The sequence below is a fragment of the Nanorana parkeri genome, unplaced genomic scaffold (genome assembly GCF_000935625.1).
Source record: "Nanorana parkeri isolate BGI_ZX_2015 unplaced genomic scaffold, ASM93562v1 scaffold120, whole genome shotgun sequence".
Classification (NCBI taxonomy): Eukaryota; Metazoa; Chordata; class Amphibia; order Anura; family Dicroglossidae; genus Nanorana; species Nanorana parkeri.
Genome location: NW_017306388.1, coordinates 1,401,139 through 1,423,657, shown reverse-complemented (window position 1 = coordinate 1,423,657; position 22,519 = coordinate 1,401,139). Strand labels below are relative to the sequence as shown.

Below are 22,519 nucleotides of genomic sequence, written 5' to 3'. Positions count from 1 at the left end.
AGTAAGATATCCATTTACATAATTCCTGACTAGTCGCACTCTTCTTGCTGCAGAAGTAGGGATTTGAACTCTTTTTGTTAAAATTTGCATTTTAGGTCTGAAGATTACTTTAAACCTCCCTGGAATTATATATTTTTTTTCAAAGCAAAGACCCTGTAGAATAAAGTAGTGGCAGTTGCATTTTTTTGTCAGACGATATTCGTGCAACTGTAAATAATTTTAGTGCACATAAATGCAATCCGATACCCAATTCTGGGTGCACCTGCGAAACAGGAAAAAACGACGGTACCCAAAACTGTCCATATGCAACTCTTTAAAAACTTTTACAGGTCATCACTTTAGAGGTACCCATGAATAATGGCACTAGAATTATTGCTGTCACATGGCATGTATGGCGATACCCAACATGCTTAGTAGGGATCGACCAATTATTAGATATACCGATAATCGGGGCCGATATTTCCACATTTTTAAGTTATTGGTTAAATTTACCGATATTACCGATAATAAATACTGTGAACACACGGTGAAATTAGCACAGTGGGTGCCTCTGTCTGGCCGGCACCCCTCGATCAGCCGATTTGAAGGAGCTGGTCAGAAAATCTATGTACGAACAGAGCCACAGCCACTGAGCTGCCGCCTCTGTTCCAATATTCTGACAGCGGTTGGCGCCCGGCTTTTAATCAGCAGAGGAGAGGATCTGAAGGAAAACTTTCTCCCCTCCCGCAGGTCCTCCTCTGCTGATTGAAACATGCGGTGGGCGGGTGCAACAGCCAGCCTGCTATTGGCTATTGCAGTTTGAATGGCTATTGCAATTTGAAATAGCCAATAGCAGGCTGGCTATTCCTCCCAGCCACTGTGTATCAATCAGCAAAGGAGCGGACCAGAAGGAGAACAGTCTCTTTCAGGACTGCTCCTCTGCTGATTGACAGCAGGCAGTGGGCGGGTTTAATAGCCAGCCTACTATTGGCTATTGCCTATTGCTGTGTACATTCATCTACCGGCTGGGGAATCTTGCCGCCAGCAGATGAATGGGTCGGGAGGCAGATGCTAGGGGTCAACTGATATCACTCGACTGTCTACTGTTTACATTCAGCTGCTGGTACAGCTGGATGTGAACAGAATATCGGTAATTATCAGTATCAAATTTCAGCCTTAAAGGTGGCCCATAATCGGTATCGGTTCTGAAAAATCCATATTGGTCGACCCCTAATGTTTAGCACAGTTGATGTTTTTTTTGTATGTAGGAGCACCCGATGCATGTTGTATGCAGTCGTATAAATGTGTACACAGGGGCAGGGGACTTAAATGGGGGGGAAACATTTATTTACATTTTTATATCCTGAAACCAGAAGTGACGAAATCCCCGTTGCTTTCAGATTGATTCAGCACAGGGATGATCAGCAAATGGCACATGCCATGTAAGTCCCAGGCCCACAGAAGGGGCAGCAGAGCCTGGAATTCATGGCAGGGGTAGAGTCCTTTTTCATTTAGGCTATTTATACTTTTCAAACACAAAGATCTCACCACTAATAAAAGAAGCAAATGGGTGCTCCATCATTTTCAGTTTCATGTAAAATGACTATCTGATTCACATGAACTGAACCAAAACCAGGCTACTTTGAGCCCTCAGCAAATGTGAGCTTTTACCTCCCATGATGCTTTGCCAACCCTGGCTGAGAATTATGGGTGATGTAGATCAACAGGTAGTGTCATGTAGAGATCCATATGCCAATTAATTGGCAATTGGTTTGTTTATCATTGTATCTATTATTGTATGCATTTGCTTTTCACCAACCAAGGCTAACTTTTCTCAGATCTGCTCCTGCAAATTGTTATTACAATGGCCCTGAAATTGTGTTTTACATTATAAAACAATTTTTTGTCGTTTGTTATACTTCAACTGCCAAAACAGATCCTGTTAAAAGGGGAACTGCACTGAACGTTGTTTAGACTAAATGATTATTTAAACATACACACCAGCATTCTGTTTATTGTTAATGCAGTGGAATTGTATTTAAGAAAAATAAAGCTGTGCTGTTTTTGTATTGTCAATTAATAATGTTTTATACATGTTTACATCCTTATTGTTAATCCCATTGGAATCCCTTTGTCCGCCCCTTCTTCTGTTCAATTGTTTTGGTTCCTTGTAACCTGTTTTAAGTTAGAATAAGCTTTTTTTCCTGTGGTTTTAATGCTTTTTTTTTTATTTTTCGTTCTGAAAAACTCTGCTTTCTGGTGATGGTCCCTGATTGCCTGTCTTGTCTTAAACAAAACAAAAAAAACTTAATATGCTGATACGAAATAAAACAAACTCAAAAAGAGCCTCGTTTGCAGCCTGATCTAATCTAGAACGTGTTGAATGTGTTCACTCAACCATGTAGTTTTGCAGAGATAGGCAGCTGTCCTCTACACTCCCATGATCCTCCCTATCTTGCGGACTTTCGTGGCGCTGATTTTAAAGCCCATCTCAAACTTGTAGATGACTCTTGATATTGCGAGGTAGGGGAGCAGAATAACCAATTTTTTATTAAGTGTATATGCTTTTCAAGTATCCATTCTGCCCTGTAAGAAATTTTCAGACTTTGTTGACATGGGGGGAAACTGTAGATAATTTAATAAAACTTAGAAAACCCCTTACTTTACCCATTATGGGCAAGGAGACCGGTCCTCTTGATGGTTCATCAACCCTCTGATATCATCTGCAGACTCCCTCGCCACTCTGTTGTGGAGCCCTAGGCCTGGTGCCTGTGTAATCTGCATGTCAGGCGGTGTTGGAGCTTACTCAGTGTTAATGACCATCTCCTTCCCTCACGTGACCGTATTTGGTCCTGGCGATTGACCGCTTAGAGCTCAGTACTGTATGCAGGGAGGAAGGGGAGAAGGCCTCATACTCCCCACCACCATGCCTGAGTAGGGCGTGCTGGGGATTTGAGTGCTCCAAGAGACAGGCTGGGGAACACGATGACGTTAAGGAACAGTGGGTAAGGTGGTGCCTGATCAAGAGAATCTGTCACTTTGTCTTGAGTGACTAGTTCTATGTAAGCGGATTTGGTCTAAAACTGCAAAGAGTGTCTACTATTCCACCATGACTATGAGAATAATTTGTACATATCTCATTAAATGCAGTGGTTACTTTAAAAGCTATTACAGTTAGAACAAGAAAGTTAATAGGTACGGCTTCTGAGTTCCCTGTCCTGCCTTACAGTATCAAATTCAATAGAAAGATGGTGCTATGATTTAAGCCTCACGACAAGTCTGCAAACCTGTGCAATGCTAGACAAATACACCTGTTATATTTGTCTAATGCATTTGTCTGTTTGCTCACCTTTCTTTTCCTGACTTATTTTATGTAGTGCATGAAACAACTCCCTGCCGTCATTCATATTTTAAATTAAAGACAATCTCCACTCAATTTATTTTCACATTTTTATCCAACAGATGATACTAAGATGACTTGCAAAATTTGAATCGTATTTTTACAAATCATGTTTACATGTCCCAAAAATATAAAATCAGTTTTGATTGGATACCATTGAGTTGATTCACTTATTAAAAATCAGCTATGCCCAGACATGAACTTGTTTACATATTTTTAACTAGCAGTAAGAGAGCTTTAAAACAAGCAATCACTGACCTCTGTAGCTGCAGGTGATTTAGAGTAATTTCAAAGTTCACAGCAGAAGCATGAAAATGACAGCACCTCTCCCCTTATTTCCAATTGGAGCAAGGGCTTGGCAAGTCTGACAGCCTACTGATGTGAACAAACAGCTAGTGCTGTAAGCTTTTAAATTGCCACTGAAGTGTCACTGTCTAAATGTTTTGTACCTGCTGCAGTTATGCCTTTTTTAAAAGCTCTTTTACTGGTTGTTGAGAATATGTAAATATGTTAATGTCCCTATTCTAATTTTATTACAGTAATTTGTATCTCCATCCCCTCTTCCAAGGCCATAATGAAGGTGCTTTAGTTCACTGGGTGAGCTTGACATATTTTATTGTATTTTTATGGCCTTGTAAGATGTGGGGAGATTTGGCAAGTGAATCAATTTTTTCTGGTATACAAATAAAAGTGAACTATTTATTTTGTTTTATCCTTTAGCTGATGCTTGTGCCACATGTTACCTCCTCCCTATGTTATGGAAATGAAGAGGTAGAGTTATTCTGTATTCCTAACACATTTCCTGTCTTAGGCCATAGCACTGCTTCTCCATAGAACATTACCTGGCTATCCTGGGTTTTGATACACTTTAAAATATTTTATATAGCAGCAGAAAAACATAAATATCAAAACAGTTATACTGACTCAAAAATTTTGAAATCTATTTGTAAACCCTGCTATAAGAAAATCACATTTTAATAAACATATTAAAAACAAAGAAAAGCTTTATAAAAAGGTTTTTAGGGATCTGTTTATAAATGAATACAATAGTTGAGCATGTACAATATTCTATACCTGTGCAATGTATTTAAGGAGTCCCTTTGTTGCACCCAATGTTAGTGTGAATGTCACAGTTCCAAACTTGAGCACCTTAGACATGCATTTAAAGTGAACTTTTCATGATTCAGAAAAAGTATGCATATCAGGAAAGTCAAAGAAAGGGCAGCAGTCTGTAACTACATACATGTTAGGGATGGAGGGGGGGTCAGTATTGCAGCTAGACAGCATTTTTTAGGAGGACAGGTCATAAATGGTCAGTAACCACCATGTTTTTCTTAAGTTTCCCTTAAGCATTTTTGGGTAAAAGAGCCACTGTCATTCTGCCCATCCAAGGGAAAGTGACAGTCGGTGTGTAAAGTCCAACCCCGACCACTTTATTCTCACTCTGCTTTTTCCTCCATGGCCCCTATTGCATATTACTCAGTATTTTCTAGTATGGGGAACACATAACCTCCACCCATGATGCAGTTCTTGGACCTAGCCACCAGTCTCTAAGCCTGAGCACTGTCATATAATGAACAGGGTAATGCTGTTGCTCTCCCTGAGCTCCAAAAATCGCTGATATTGAGTATTTTGGTGGAGGCTACAATGGAGGAAGTAGGGGCATGGGGGCTCTGGAGAAGTAATTATGAGGTGGTCGGAAAGGTTTAACAGACACCGTCAACTTTCCCTGAATGGGCAAAGTAAATGTGTCTGCAACTGTACAAAAACTAAAGTACTTTTGGCTAACTGCCAAATATTGTTGCAAAGGGTAGGACCTAAGAGCCAAGACATTCATCATTGCAGACTAGGTGTTAGCTACAACATTGGGCTCACAAGCAAATAGGTTAGAAACATTCAAATTAAATTTTTACCATGGGCATCAAGTCAACAATAATTGCAACTCATCTTAATATATATTGGTGTATATGAATTTTTGTGACAAAAAATGTGTGGAGTTGTCCTTTAAGCAAGGCAGTGCAATAATGTTTCCACTACAGACCCTCTTTTCTTTCCATCAATTACTGTTCATTTTGTCTATATCCTTCCTTGTTAATAACAACCTAATGACTCCTAATGAAACCTAGTTACTCTTGCTAGTTTTATGTATTCCTAACTTGCTCTACGTTATAAGAAGCTTATCTTTTCCTTCTCATGTTGCTGTATGCACAAACAAGAATTAAAAAATGAAAAAAATACTTTTCCTCTTTACGCTGCTTTTTCTTGCTTCACTGCATGTCAACCAATTACAAAAATCTTATTTGTTTGCGACATCTGAATGTCTACTTAAATGTATCCATAGACAACAGGCAACCAGCACTGCCCAAATGATCTTCTCTTCTTTCTCTTTTTTTTTTTTTTTGTCCTGGTTGGTTTAAGTGCATGCTGTGTGTGCCTTCTTTTTTTTCCTTTTTTTTTTCCTGTGTCACGTTATTAAAAGGTCTCATCTTTTAATGTTCCATAATCATCCATCACCGGACTTTGCTACTCACACTGTGGTTTCAATCTTGGTTCTTGAAAAACTAGATGTCTCTACTTCTGTCCACTGCCTTGTGTGTCATTAATAGGTTTGTTTCCATGTGTATAACTCCATCCATATTTCTGCAGCCACTAATAATATCTCTGGTGGGCTTTGGCAGGGTGGGTGGGTATGGATTAACACTCTTATGGAACGGTTTTTTCATACCTTCACTGCTGGCTTTTACTTCAGCTACAGTTGTGCACATTGCCAAGAAGCTCTGGTTAATAGATTCGGGCTTTTGATTAACCAAATGCTCCATGTTTTTCCTTAATTGTGTTTTAGAAAAGGATGAGGCTGCAATTGAGAGTTCTGAGTACAATTCCACGTCAGTAACTGATGTGGACAAGCGGGTGAAACGGCGACTTCTTATGGGTAAAAATTTTCTTCCACTTTTCTACTTATACAAAAATTTGTGCTCTATTTCTGTGTGTGAGTGAGATTGTGTATGTGACATCACAGAAGCAATACCAAATCAGAGTGTGCTTTAGACAGAGTTGACTGTGATATAATTGACATGATATAACCTTCCATTTCCCAGGATCAAGTTTTCTAAAACCGAAGCTTTGTTCCTGTAAAGATTAAAGATTGCATTAGTTCTTTTTGTTTTGTGACTTGTTTCTTCAATGGACATTCTATCCCTGGGCAACATTAAAGGGTAAATCCATATAAAAGGAATTATTAAGATGTGGTTGGACTCTAGCACGTTCATCATCCACCATATCGTTAAATGGGATTGCCTGGAAAACTAAAATCCTGTTCTGGATTACTTTGTATATTAACAGAGAGAGTTCCCCCTTTCCCCACAGCTTTTTGGGGAAAAGCTGTTCTCAAGACAGAATACAATTTACTTTTTCACTTGTAATTTCACCTGCTTATGAATTCTGGTATTATGGTGTGACCATAAAATGCAGTACAGTCCATCCTGTAAGAGAAAATATTGCAAAACAGGTTTCCAGTATTCACATAGGGGATGATGAAAAGCAAGGCTCCCCTATGAAATACAAGCTATGCCATCCCTACCTAAGACATGACATGCAGTGCAAAGCACTGGGCTAGAGTCTTCCTGTATTACTATGTAGTTCTTTTAGGATACACTACTACGGTATTTAGTCTGGTTTATACACAAGATGGAATCACACAGATCCCACGATCTGCATTTATTATATATATATATATAATGTTGCTCTTAAAAGTAATGGCAAAAGCTAATGAACACCTGACAATCACACCTACACTGTATGGCCACAAATATATTGGGACATGCCTGTGAATTATTGAATTAATGTGCGGTCAGTGGAGGGTTTTGTTAATACTACAGCATTCAAATACCTTTTTGACAATTGTGCTCTTTTAACCTTCTGCCAATGGTTTAGGTAAGGCTGTTTCACCATGGTTGTGCCTCTGTGAACAAAGCCAGGTCTATAAAGACGTGGGTTGATGAGTTTCATGAGCAGGATCCTAAGGGGCCTGCACAGAATCCTGACTTAAACCCTATTGATCATCTTGGAGATAATTAGGAATGCCGACTGCAAGCCAGGTCTTGTCCAGTATCAGTACCTGATATTACAAATGCTCTTCTGACACAAATTTCCGCAGACTCAATGAAAATCTTGTGGAAATTCTTTCCAGAAGAGTGAAGGCTGTTTTAGTTGCAAATGGTGTTCAAATCCATATTAATGGCCATGGTCTTGGAGTGGGATGTCCAACAAGCTCATATACACATGATGGCCAGGTGCTCGCAAACATTTGTTTATATCCATCACAGACCAAGATTTTGCTATGAATCAAGGTGCATTTATGTCCTATACTTACCTAGATACAAAGAGATTTATCTATGTTGCAATATTGTTTTTGAAAAACTTTTGCCAGAATGAAAGCATATAAAATAAAAATGGCACATGAATCATATGGGCGCTGCCATTACTGACCTTTTAAAAGGTCTATGCTTGGCAGGTTTTTATCTTTATCCCTGTTTTACTGTCCTAGCTGAAGTAGTAATCACATGATCACTTGGTTCTCAATGGACAGTGGGCACCCTGCATGTGTCATCCAGGATTGAGAGCTAGCCGCCAAAGTATATGCTACTGGTTCTTAATGGATGGGTTGTTTATTTTTGTATTACCAGCATGGGGCATGGTGCTGGGATGCAATAACAGGTTGAGGTTGAAAAGGGGGTAATCGGGTAAAAGGGGGGCAATTAAGGGAATTTTCCAGATCTCGCAACAGCCACTTTCACTTATAGAAAAAAATGACAGGAGACCATTTTCTGGTGAATATCGTTATTTTGGGACTACAAGGTACACATGCCTTAGTTTGGCAAATTGATGTAACTTGATTATATTAAAAATGCGAATCCAGGGAGGCGTGGCCTGACGCAAGACCAAGATGGACGCTTAGACCTTCTCCTCCGGCACTCGGGCTCTCGACTTTCTGCTTAACAAGGGGTCTAAAGTCTCCAATACTATGAGGAGAACGGGAAAGAACACCCAGGCAGCCAAGCCATCTAAAGGAGCCGGCTCTCAACCAGCTCGCAGCCTCCCGGAACTGTTCCGAACTCAACCGCCGGAACGACACGTGGAGAGGGTGACGCCATCTTCTCCTGAGGGATACTCGCCAAACTGTAGCCCGAGCAGAGTTTCCCTACCTGAACCACACCCGTCACATCAAGACCTAATCGCGTTGATGGGACAGATGCCCTGCATGTCAGACCTCCATTCTATCGCTACAGATATCAAAGCTACACTCACTACGGCTATCTCAGAGCTGAAAGCTGACCTGCACTCCGTGGCGGAGCGTCTTCACGAGGTTGAAGAAACTACCTCCCACCACACTTCAGCCCTAAAACGAAGCCATCTGATATCTATCGCACACAATACCCGCATGCTTGAGATGCATCGCCATATGGAGGATCTAGAGAACAGAGGGCGCCGGCACAATCTGAGAATGCGAGGCATCCCGGAAAATGTTGAACCGGACCAGCTGGAATCGACCCTGTTACACATCTTCAACGAGCTCCTGGATAGACCACTGGAATCGCCGGTACCTATGGAACGCTATCATCGTGCCCTACGTCCTAAGGGTAGGGACACAGACCCTCCACGAGATGTAATATGCTGCCTGGTGGACTTCCGCCTGAAAGAAGAAATCCTCCGCAGGGCTAGAGATAGGCCTCGTATTCTTTTTCAAGAGGCAGAAATCCAGATTTTCCAAGATCTCTCTCGCATCACCCTGCAGAATAGGAGGGCGCTCCGACTGTTGCTGCAATCCCTGCGCTCACGAGGCATCAGCTACAAATGGTGCTTCCCGTTTGGTCTAGCCGCCACTCACTCGGGCCGCACTGTCATCCTCACGGCACCGGCGGACCTGCAGCGATTCTGCGACCAGCTCCGCATCCCAATGATGGATCTACCAGAATGGTATGCGGAGTTCCGTTTGCTAGACAAACGGCTTCAGCCTCCTTCTCCCTCTCGGTCTGCAACGGATTGGCAACCGCGAAGCCTGGGACCGAACAAAGCAATGTCGCCTCGGCAGTAGCTTGAGCCTGGGATAAACAAGTAATTTCGGACTGACCTTCTCTACAGCGGACAGCACCCAGCCGCATAGCACCGCGGCACCATCCCTGAGGGAGGCCTGGAGGCTTAAAAGAACTACACCGCCCAGATCTCAGGTACTGTGTGGGTCCCGTCATTATTGCCCTATCCATCCCCGATGCATCCGGATCCTCCTTGTTCTGCACTGGAAGCAGGCACACTTCTCCCTAAGGTGCCCATGACTGCCTAATGCACTACCAAGCCACCCAGAGAATACCCCCATCCCTAATATTGAAGGTAACACTCCTGCTATGTCCTGCTCTACTGACAGTATACAGTGTGTAGCCATTCTATCCCCACTACATTATCGTTACGACGCAGCGGCTATAACATGAAAGAGATGGCTACGGACATCGTTGACACCGAAAAGGTCATTGAAATGGCGGGATGCTCATTTAATCACCAAGCGGTCAAGTATTGTGAGAGTTTACTGTTGGTAAATTTTCTTTTTATTTATATATTTATTTACTTATTGTTTTTTCTCTCCCTGCTCTTCCAACTACTTCTTCCCCACTCACCTTCCCACCCACCTTCCCTTTCAATGAGACACTTACCGCCTAGCCTTATCTCCCTTTATTTATGATATGTAAGGCACTTTGCCCAATATAGCTGTTGCTCCGTAGGATTACTCTGCCTTATTGTATATGTTGTTTATGTATATTGGCATGTATACCTTCTTGATAAAGATATGACTTGACCGTGGATCCTCTCGAGCAGTTAGGAGCGGTGAGCTGGCAGAATTCCGAGCTGCCTTGAGCACTTAACCTATTAACATTACAGTATTCGGGGGATTGTGCCTTAGAGATACCTCTCCGGCACCCCAGCGCATGGGGGACCTGCTTGGCCTCTAACCAGGGCCTCGCGGGTCCGTTCTTCTGCCGGGGTGGGGGAGACAGTCCTGACTCCACACCGCCTGCCCGACCAGGTTTTGAACCCGTGACGTCAACTCCCAAACATTTCCTGTTCCCTCCTCCATCCCCCTCCTGCTCCCACCTCCAACCCTCCCAAGCCCCCCCCTCTGCTCCCTCCTTCCTCCTACCTCCCCACCCCAGCCCCCAACTCCAACCCACCCATGCAACCTCCCTCCCTCCTGAAAATCCCATAACGCAACATTGCCTGTTTGGATGCTGATACTGGTGTAGTAGAAATAGACATGATAATGACAATGACATTGTTTCTGTTGATGTTTTCCTTTAAGCTGAGGTGATTGACCTCACTAATGTTCTGTTCTATTTTACACGTTTATAATGTTCCTATCAGTTGCAGTATAGCCTATTGAAACCGAGTTGCTACAGAATCGCTCTTCCTTCATGATTTAAAATAATATATCAAACAGTCTAACGACAGTGTACCATTAATGCAGCACAGGCCGAACAGAGACACCTGTCTCAAACTCAAATGCATTAATATGGCTGGGCTGATCTTTAAGCCCACTCCTTGCACTGCCATATAAATCTCCAGACGTTGACCCCAGACTTACGAGAGTCCCGTAAGTGCCGAAGCTCACTCTTGGTTCCACAACTCAGTCTCTCCCACACCTGACCATCTGCAAACTGCTTGCAGGGTCTCCTGGCCCGATGTCTTCTCCTCCTCCAGGATAAGACACATAGCTCACTTCCCGTGGGCCGCGGTATTATTTTCTCCTTTTACTTTCCTCTATTTACTTTCCTCTCTTATTCTGGTCTAACGCTTACTCTTCACTAAGCTTTCCCCACTAGCCTTTTCCTTCTTCCAATTCTCTCCCCCTCTCCCTTGAACTCTTTTCACTACTCTTCATCTCCTCACCCTCCTCCCCTCTTGTTCTCCCCATCCTCCTACCTACCGTCCCTCACTCTCCTATTCCTTCCGCCCCAACCCAGTTCCAGACGCCTCGTCACCTACACTCCTCTGCTCCAGGGTGGGCTATCATGCCCAACAACACTCCCCCCACTTGTGCTGTGCCAGTCACCTGCAAGGTCATGTCCATCAATGCCAAAGGCCTCAATCTCCCCGAAAAAAGATCCTAATTCCTCCGATCGTTCACGCACCATAGAGCCCAGGTCATACTACTGCAGGAAACACATTTCCGATCTGATGCCATTCCTAAACTCTCCACTCTCCACTAAATATCCCTTAGTATACCATGCTACCAATGCCCACTCCAAATCAAAAGGGGTATCTGTTCTTTTCTCCTCCCAAGCCAACTTCCAACTGACGGATCAACTAATTGACCCAGATGGCAGATACATATTCCTTAAAGGCAAGATCCACAATACACCAACTACTATTGCCAACCTATATTGCCCTAACAAAGGTCAGGTCCGCTTCTTCCAGAAAACGTGCTCCCTACTACGGGACTTTACGGAAGGGATGTTGATTGCAGGAGGAGACTTCAACGTGCCCCTAAATCCTCTGCTAGACTCCTCTAAGGGCAAGTCCTCAATCCCATTCCGAAACTTACGCTTGATAAAAAAGTCCCTTGCCACTCTTCATCTCCATGATACATGGAGATTTCTCCACCCCACGGTAAAGGACTTCACCTTTTAACTCTTACCCGCATTTAAGTTACTCCAGAATAGACTTCTTGTTCCTTTCACAAAGAGACCTTCCCAACTTGGATCCTCGATCGAACCTATGGTCCTCTCAGACCACGCTCCGATCTCAATGACCGTCAGGCTCCCCATGTATTCAGGTTCCTCACACTCATGGAAGCTAGACCCCTCCACGCTGGGAGAGCTTGCCAATGTTATCCAAATCCAGAAAAAAAATTTGGAATATTTTTCTCTAAACAAAGACACATGCTCAACCCCGCTTATGCTCTTGGAGGCCCCCAAATGTGTTCTGAGGCGGGTTTATCCGTATCCAAGGCCTCTTGCACAAAAGACGCAAAACCCGTATCGCCTCCTTGCTTGCTCTCGTGGCAACTTTGGAGGAACTTCATAAATGCTCCTTAGCGCTATCTTATTTAACAGCAGCTTTCAATGATCTTCTACAACTCCTCCAAGAACAAACCAAGAAGGCCTTTATCACCCGTAGCAAGATTTATTACGAGCACGGCAACAAGGCAGGCAAGATGTTAGCACGGGCCCTAAAGAGACAAACAGCCTCATGTACTATTTCACAGATCACCGACAGGAATGGTACAATTCATTTGGAGACAGCAAATATTGCGTCCCAGTTTCGAGCCTATTACCGTCAACTTTATGACCTTGCCTCCACGACCCCCTCACAGTCTGCACCGACTGCCAGACTGACATTCATTAACTCCTTTCTATCCAAACATAGTCCCCCATCCCTGAATGCGACCTCCAAGGCTGACCTTGAAGCCCCAATCACATACCAAGAGGTGTTGACAGCCATTTCACAGTTGAAGTCGGGAAAGAGCCCCGGCCCAGATGGCTTCACATCTCTTTACTACAAGACCTTCTCGGAGGACCTTATCCCCCACTTCCTGTCAGCATTTGACCGATCCCCTCATCAACCCCATGACTCTGTCCATCTCTTGGAAGCACATATCGTCGTAATACCGAAACCAGGGAAAGACGATTCTTACTGTGCAAACTACCGCCCCATATCCCTCCTCAACACAGACGTCAAGATACATGCAAAAATACTTGCCAATCGATTAGCACCCCTTCTCCCGGAAATAATAGATGGAGATCAAGTGGGCTTTGTCCCAGGGAGGCGAGGGACAATACCACGAAAGCGTTAGGTTTGCACCACTGGATGAGGGAAGGGGGTCAGACGGGCTTCTTCCTGTCCACCGACGCGGAGAAGGCCCCTGACAGAGTGGCATGGGATTACCTCTTTTCTTCCCTATGACACCTTGGCATTGGCCCACGCATGGTGTATCGCATAACTATGCTCTACCATGGGCCCACCGCTAGGATCCGTGTGAACGCCGCTCTGTCGGAGGCCTTCCCCATCCGCAACGGCACCAGGCAGGGGTGCCCGTTATCACCATTGCTCTTGGTATTGGCTTTGGAGCCTTTCCTCCGGAGAATTCGCTCAGACCTGAGCATATACGGAATTCACACACCATGCAAGGAGTTCAAAGTTGCAGCGTTTGCGGACGACCTGCTCTTTTTCTTGACTCAACCTAGGATCTCACTTCCCAATCTTTTAACCGCGTTCAACGAATTTGCGCTACTCTCCTCTTTTAAAATTAACTTCTCTAAATCAGCAGCGCTCAACATCTCCCTCCCAGATGAGTCAGTTCAATTTTGCAAAGCCAATTTCGCCTTCAGTTGGGCTCACTCAGCCATTACCTACCTGGGGATAGAGCTTCCCACCGACCTACTGAGCCTTTACCTCCTCAACTTCGCCACCCTACTACCTCATGTGCGCACTGATCTACAAGAGTGGAACAAACTGCTGTACTCCTGGTTCGGTCGAGCGGCCATCATAAAAATGACTATCCTGCCCAGACTTCTCTATTTATTCCAAACCCTGCCCATCGCTCTCCCTAAGGCTTTTTTCTCCTCGATCAACGCTATGCTTAGAACCTTTCTTTGGAATGGTAAATCATCGCGAATCGGGCTTAACACGCTTACCCGTTCGAAGCTGTCTGGGGGTATAGGCCTCCCCCACGTACAAAATTACTATAGGGCATGCCACTTAACACGTATAGTAGACTGGACCCGACATGGCCCTTACAAAGAATGGGTTCAGATCGAGCAACTACAATCGGACATACCGATCAACTCCTGGCCCTGGATCCAACGCTCACTTCTACCTGCCCAAGTAACATCCCATCCTACAATAGGAGCATCTTTACGCCTCTTTTGAAACTATTTGTACTTACTCAGACCTATCCTCAAACCCTGGCCCCCTCACTCCGATCCGCATGAACCCAGCCTTCCCCCCGGGCCAGCAACCCACGTTCCTGGCCCTGAGGTCCCGACCGCGAAATTGTTCGACTGCCGGGGAGCGTTCCGGACCCTATCGGACCTAAATGGCAACAACCAGGCTAAGCCCCTGCCTCTTTGGACCCATCTCCAAATTCGCCACTACATAAACACACGCAACGTTAGACCACAAGTGGTTAGACCCCTAAGCCACTTTGAAAAGCTATGCAACTCTTCAGGAAGAGCTACGCATTTGATATCAGAAACATATGACCTGCTATCCGGTTCCCCCTCGCAGCCCTCTCTTGCTTCCGAGGCTTGGGGCATAGACTTGCCCATCACCCTCTCCCCAAAGGACTGGGAAAGGAAGGACAACCTGCTGTTGAAAACCTCATCTAATGTCCAAATTCAGGAGACCAACTACAAGATTCGATCAAGGTGGTATAAATCCCCCGAGTTACTCCACCGCATCTTCCCAGACTCTCCTGATGTCTGTTGGCGTTGCTCCCAACCCGGGGGCTCGCTACTCCACATTTGGTGGTCTTGTCCCCAAATATCCCCCTTCTGGGCAGAGGTCCTAGCTCTCATAAGGGACATCACCAGAATCTCAATAAAAGAGTCAGCGGCCTCCGCGTTACTATTCCACTTTGACAATTCATGCCGCCTCTCTAAAAAATCCTTGGCCATACACCTCCTGAATGCAGCCAAAACAGTGATACCCAGACATTGGAAAACAACACACCCTCCGAATATCAAAGAATGGCTGGCTAGGGTAGACACGGTTGCACGCATGGAAGAACTCATAGCCGGAGATAAAGAAAATATGTCCAAATATCTGATAACCTGGACGGCATGGCACCTATTCAAGTGCACGGACACCTACTCCAACCTTACTCAATGACACAGCCTCAACAACATTCTGGTTCCACACACACATACTCTCCCCCATATGTAAGCCCTTCCCTTCCTATAACTCTAAATTAAGAAGTTTCCATGGAACGCACCTTGACAACCTTTAAAAATAGAGCACCCTTTATGAAGCAACTAAAACTTCTACGCAATGTAGACCATCTGACTCTCAAGTACCCCCGGTCAACGCACATGACTATGCAAATTGAAGCAACTTTATAGCAACAACCGGGCTCACACGCAACGTATGTCCCACAGTCCCACAGAGGGCCTCTATAATGCATGATCAACCAAAAAAAACCCTGTCTAACAGCAAGGCTTTTGCAGGTGCGAGGTTGGTTCCCTAGAAACTCTTGTTAACCCATATCCCTTTGAATGATTGTTTGTACTGTATTACCTTACTGCCATGTATGTTAACCCACCTGACCTTTTTCCCTTGTATGTAAGGTTACTGCTTGTCAACTTGATACTTTTGTAAAACAATAAAAACTTACTTGTGAAAAAAAAATGCAAATCCAAAATCTTTGTAGCCAATACATTATTTCGACAAGGTGCCCTTTTGAGTAGTAACCTGGCTGCATGATTTCTTAACCGGAATGTTTAATGTAATGGCTCCAGAAGGATTGGACATTTTTAACCCACATAAGTGGAAAAAATCTTGTATCTGGAAGAAATATTTGTACACCAGAAAAGTTAAACAGTGATAGCTATTCAGTGGAAAAATAGCGGGAAGAATTGCAGTTTTCCTCAATGGGCTCTGGCCAGCTCCCTTTTTTAGAGTGTTTATTTGAACACGCGTACCAAGAATTTTGCTTTGACGTTACTGTTATTCACCAGCTTAGGAATCTCAGAGAGTTGGATCCTCCCAGGAAGCTAATGACTGTCTTTTTCCGTTTATATTCGTCAGCGGATCTTGTAGCAAGTCATAGATTCCTATTTATTGTCATGCTTTCTGTTCATTGAAGTCTTTCCTAAGGAACAGCGAGTTGATGTAGCAGTTAATAATGATCCTTTAACATTCTGCTATTGGCAGAACTGGAATTATGGGAGATTTATTTAAAGCATACCAAACTTACAAAGTAAAGGTTTACTATTTTATAGGAAATATATATAGAAGGGTTAGCTTTCCCTAAGCAGTACCCTAAAAATTTAGCCTTTTGTCCAAAATTCCTCCTGAAAAACAGTGGTGCATTCTTCTGCTCTCACCAGACTGCACATTGTATAAATGCGGGTTGGGGTGAAAAATAGGACCTTTTTTTTTTTTCCAGTTGGATTTTAAAGTGAATTAGGTCTTCTCTTGAAATAGGTCGTGGTTCATAGAATTCCGAAGTGTGTTTTTAGATTTTTGTTGGAATGTCCGCTCTCTTTTCTCCTTCATTGTCTTCACTGTGGAACATTATCCTACAACATTTCTTGACACTTGGTAAACATTTTCGCACAAACAATATTTTCTGTGCCTCGTGATGCTACATACCCCTAAAACATAACAGATCCTCCCCAGTGCTTAACAGTTACTGTAACTGTTCTTTTCTCCAAACATTTCTTAATTTTTCTTCCCAAAATATTCCCTTCTTGCCAAAGAGCTTGGTTCCAGATTGCCTCTGGCTTATCTAGGGGTTCTTGTGCATATGGACATTGTTTTCTGTGATAAGATCATAGATAAGGTTTCTTCCTCATAACCTATATAGATGCAGATAATTTTTGGACAAGGCATGGTGGACCAGTACACTTAATTCAGTGTGGTCAGTCCTGATGGCTCTTTGCAGTGATATGGGAGTTTAGCTTTGCATATATAAACAGTTCTAATGCTGCTATTTTGGCCTTCCAGATCCTTGGACTGAGCAAGTCCTGTTATCTTCCATTTCTTATTCACATTATATCAATCTAGTGGAAACTGAAGGCAGGAAGTTGTATTTTTATAGCCTCATTGGCTTTTGTTAGTCAGTTATTTTTCAATTTTCGGAGCTGTAACAGGCTACTGGGAGTAAGCATAACACCTTAACTCTGACATTTTGAAGTTCAGAAAGTTCTGGGACAGTATATGAAATAAAAAAACATTAGCAGATGTACCAGAAGGGTATCCAAACTTTTGACCGTTTTTATGCACATAAAATGGATTAATCTACTTTGTGTGTAATAGCTACTGTTCTGTCTGAATCCCATTGCTACCGGGACCAAAATCTATAGAACATTTTTCTTCCAAAAACAAAAAACAGATGCGGGTATATAGTGTTTCCCTTTATGTATTTAATTTATTAATGAAGTTTTTGTTTTGACCTGAGCTCTTCTTTGATCGCCGCTTATTGATGAGCTTGCATAGAACCTGTCTGCGGTTTTTTTTCTTCTTCCCCCTGCAAGCCATAAACTTCGTTTCACCTCTCTGGCAAAGTCTTGCAGCATGCCAAGCACTAATGGCCCTGAGTATTGTTCCATTTGCAAGTCATTAATATCGGCTGTGCTCTGCGGACTGTCACATTTAAAAGCCACCGTCTTTACTTATGAAATTCTGAAAGGCATCTGCTCCTGATTAGTGAAAATAAAATCTTTTAATGAGCGCGTTGCTGCAGCATTTCTTGTCTAGGTTGTTTAACCTTTGCCGTTTTTCTTTAAGTTTGGGGCTTTCTTGTCCTGTCCAGGGCAGTTGCTTAGTAACTTTTTTTTTTGTTATAATTTTATAGCTGTGCCAGGTACAAGTAAGTGTGCTGAAAACAATCCCAGGTTTTCTTAGCAAGTAAAAGTGTAATGAGCTATTGAATTACGTAAACTACACGCTAGGCGAAGCAACAGGAACACTATAATGCCAGCCTCCCAGCTGCCTAAACCTACCATCCCTTCACTCCCCCATCACTCCATTTGCCTACATAAATGATGAGAAGAAGGTCTGTGAGCTTTAAATTGAGGCTTACATTGGTCTGAAGTCCCGATAGAGTGCTGTATGGTACAGACTATTGAGGACAAACTGAAATATTCTGTCTCCCACACACACACTTTTTCCTAATTGTACTGTATGGGACACAGGATCAGTCTTAAGCATGGGTTTTACTGCCACTTTGAGGTAATTGGACACTGACATAGAAAGCAAAGATTTAGCTGTATACTAGTGTCCGTTACGTGATGGATTCTCTCTACAGAGAGAAGCATACCCCCTTTGTGGACTTTTTTTGTTTTACCCAAGATTCTTCTAGCAAGTTCTAGCTGCTCCATAGCCACTGCAGCTACATTTCTGCAGCTTTCCAGATCAGTTGACTCCTTGATTGAATCTTGAAGGACTGTACCTGAAATCCCATCTGGAAGAATATGTGTAGCTGGACTATAATGTTCGGGATACTGCTCACCTTGGCATGTAGTACAATGCATTGAGTTAGCCGCAGGGCGCTATACAGGTCTTGGGCTTTGGCCCTGTGGAGCCCAGTCACTGCAGACCCTTCTTTGTCCCTAATATCCTGAGATCTACTATGAAGGGAAATAATCTCTCCAAACCTTCAGGATAACATTGGGATCCTTATTGACCTAGTTCGCAAATACTTTAACTTAAAGCAACATGATCAGCCCGCCCTAAGGTCTTCAGTCTGGGTTCCCTTAAAATGGCCAAACCTGTGAAGACCTTCCTGTACACTAGCTCTTAGAGCTTGTCTTGTACGGTGGCCTCACCTTGGAAAAAATGTGTCCCTTGCAAAATGCTTTGCTCAGCAATACCCAGTTGAAGACGGTTTTCATATGAAATGGACTGTTCCTTATGCCGACCTGACCATCTCCCTACCCAACAAAACCCTTATGGTCCTTGTTGAGGATGCCTAGATTTTCAAAGACCCTGGAGATGAGGCTAGATCTCCTGATTGTGGTCCTTCCTTACTGCATTGACGGGTTGGCTAATACGCTTTACCAGATCTCCACGATGAACATAAGAATCTTGCCATGCAAGAAACCCTGAGAGGATGCTGTTTGATGTGGGAACGCCTCTTCTGTGACTCCTTAGTTGCCCACATAAAGGAAGTCACTGGAGACCAATTTTCCCTTCTTACCCAGAAAAAGAAAGTGGATGCTCTGGCAGGTAAGCCTTCAACCTTCAACTAGGGGAAAGGAAAGTGTTTTTCCTTTCCCCTAGACCTCAGGATCCAAGTCCAAACAAGGCACACTGTTCTGACGCAGCCGCTATGCCCACTGGGTCTGGAAGCAATCCCCCCTCACTTTGAAGGGTCACCTCTATTTATCAGAGTGGAAGGACATCTGTCAGCTTTTGCTGACATCTGGGCCCAGCAAATTCTGGATGTTTGAGTCCAGAGGGCTACAACTGCAGTTTTGGTTTCTGCCTCCTTTCAGCTTCATACTCTCAAATTTGCCTCTCTCTCCACAAAAACAGGCAGATCTGTATTCTGCACTTCAGCAGCTCCTCTCTCAAGAGGTCCTGTCCCTATTGAGGAACGTTCCCATGGGTTCTATTCCAACCTGTTTATTGTTCAGGCTTAAGGCAAAAGGAGACATTCAGCCTATTCTGGACCTGTAGATTCTCAACATATTCCTTTTTGTCCAAAAGTTGCACTTGGAATCTTTTAGGTCAGTCATTGCCACCCTTCAGCAGGAGGATCTTATGGCCTCTGTGGACATCAAGGATGCCAACCAGCACATCCCCATTTTTCCACCTGATTAACGCTGTTTGTTGCCCTCCCCATGTCCACAGAACTCCAAGTCTTCACAAAGGTACTTACCCTCATCTTAGTTTTGCTTTGCTCTCAAGTTATCCAAAAAGTAGGATGCCTGGGTGGTCACCTTTTAAAGGATTAGTCAGTTCAGGTCCTGTCAGCCACTGTCCAGAGGTCAATGTGGACTCTGAAGTGCTTCATATGGCCCTCAATCACCACAAATCTGCATTGGATCCAATTATCTGGGCCTAATCATGAACATGGCCCTGTACAGATTCTTTATTCTCCAGGACAAACTTTTGTCCTGCTGCTCACAGGACTTTTGAGACCAGGAAACGCCCCTTCTGTTCACTTTTCCTGGGTTTGATAGTGGCCTCACTTGAGGCGATTACAATATATGCACTTTTATTCCAGGCTGTTGCAACTCAACATTCTGGCAAGGTGGGACAAACAGACTCAGTCTCTGGATTGACCCATGTGCCTGTCCAGTGAGGCTCTCTCTGACGATATGTAGTTACAATCCAGTGCTGAGGTGAGGCATGTCCTTTCTCTCTTTAACGTGAAAGGGCCTAACAGGTGTCAGCCTGTCAGGAGGGGCTGACTGGCAACATTTGGCCCAGGAGGCACGTACAACCCAGAGGCCCATGGTGCAACTCTCCCGCTCTCCGTCTTCCCCTGCCTCCTCCCCACACCTGCCTGCCACTTTCATGTATGTATCACATATATGTGGTACTGCCTGTACTGCGCAGTACCACGTGTGCAGTTTTGATGGGAGCGATGCAGCATTTTTATGGGGCATCCACAGGGCCATCTTTAATATTAATTGGGTCTTAGGCAAGATTCTGTTGATTGGCCCCACAATCCTTCCACCTTCATCACCCCCCACGTCCTGACCCAGACCCCTGTATCCATAAACTGTAGCCCCATGAAGGTGGAGAAGGGGGGTGGGACCAGGGCAGAGAAGGGGTGGGGTTTATAGTAATGGATCTGGTTCATGCCAAAATAATCATTACTATCTTAATACTCCCGCAAACATATCCACAGATCTACAATCAATACCATCCTGACACCAACATAAACATGTCCACAGATATATAATCATTACAATGAGTATCACCATAGGTTTGCTCAGCCTATTGCAAAAGGGTATGCACACAAAAGTATATGAGAGAGATTGCGAGCCCGGGACGAACACAGCAGCTCTGCGGCCGGAGATCAAATGGAGCTCAGTACACGAGCTCTGTTTAATCTCCTCCTCCTCTTCTCAATGCAGGCAGTGATGTGTATTACATCACTTCCGCATTCGAAGTCACTCTCCGGTACAGAAACCGGAGAGAAGCTGGTGAAGCAGGTCTCTGCTTCATCAGCTTCTCTGGGGGTCCATAGGTGACATTAGGGGTCTTAAAGACCCCTGATGTCTCTATAAATAGGACCTGTCACTGAAAATTGGCTATCACAAAGGGGGCTTGTTAGTTCCCTATGTGATAGCAATAAAGTTAAGTGAAAAAAAAATGTTTAAAAGAATTAGTTACAAAAAAAAATATAAAAAAATTAAAAGTCACATATAAAGGTAATAAAAAAAGTAAACATTTTCTTTTAAGTCCCCCGCCCCCCACATAAGCATGCAAACATGCGTCAAGTGCGTAAACTATGATTGCATCCATTACGCCGCACATTTTACGTATCGCCGCGAACGTCGCAGTGAGAGCAATAAGTCTAGGGCCATCAATCACTGATAACACTAAACTGATGAGCGGTAAAAGCTTTTAAAGCATCGCCTATGGCCAATTTTGGGTATGGTAGTTTTTGCGAGTTCGCGGACGCACGCAATTTTAAAGCTTAACATCTTTGGTGTCTATTTACCCAACGTGACCCCTACGTTTAAATTTTGACAACAATTTGGGTAATAATAACTGTTTTATAACATAACGTAGGGAAAACCGTTTTCCCCCCAAATTTTCTGTATTTTTTTCATTGTATAGTAAAAAATAAAAACCGCAGTGGTGATTAAATACCACCAAAAGAAAGCTCTATCTGTCCCCAAATAATGGCATAAAATTCATTTCAGTACAGCGCTGCATGACGGAATAAATGTCAGTCAAAGTACCGCAGCGCTGAACACTAAAAAATGGCCTGGACAGGAAGGGGGTCTAAACACCCCGGTCACCAAGTGGTTAAATTCTTTTTTCACCCTCATTAATCTACACTCAGTACCCCATAATGACAAAGTGAAAACAGAATTTTAGAAATGTCTGTGAATTTATTAAAAAAAAAGAAACTGAAATATCACATGTACTTATTCAAACCCTTTACTCAGTACTATCTTGAAGCACCTTTGGCAGCAATTACAGCCTCGAGTCTTTTTCGGTATGACGCGAAAAGCTTTGCACACCTGTTTCGGGGGATTTGCTGCCACTTCTTTGCAAATCCTCTCAAGCTCTCAGGTTGGATGGGGACTGTCGGTGGAAAGACATTTTCAGATCTCTCTAGAGATGTTCCATAGGGTTCAAGTCAGTGCTTTGGCTGGACCACTCTAGGACATTCACAGAGTTGTCCCTAAGCCACTCCTGTGTTGTCTTGGCTGTGTGCTTAGAAGCGCTGTCATGTTGGAAGGT

General features: G+C 43.7%; 1 protein-coding gene across 1 annotated transcript in view; it reads left to right on the top strand.

Annotated features, from left to right (window-relative positions):
- SCUBE1 (signal peptide, CUB domain and EGF like domain containing 1) overlaps positions 1 to 22,519 on the top strand; it is a 233,039-nt gene that overhangs the window by 142,491 nt on the left and 68,029 nt on the right. Inside the window, exon 7 of the mRNA XM_018553435.1 lies at positions 6,222 to 6,311. Coding sequence (XP_018408937.1) covers positions 6,222 to 6,311 — 90 coding nt within the window. The remainder of the gene's footprint in view (positions 1 to 6,221; positions 6,312 to 22,519) is intronic.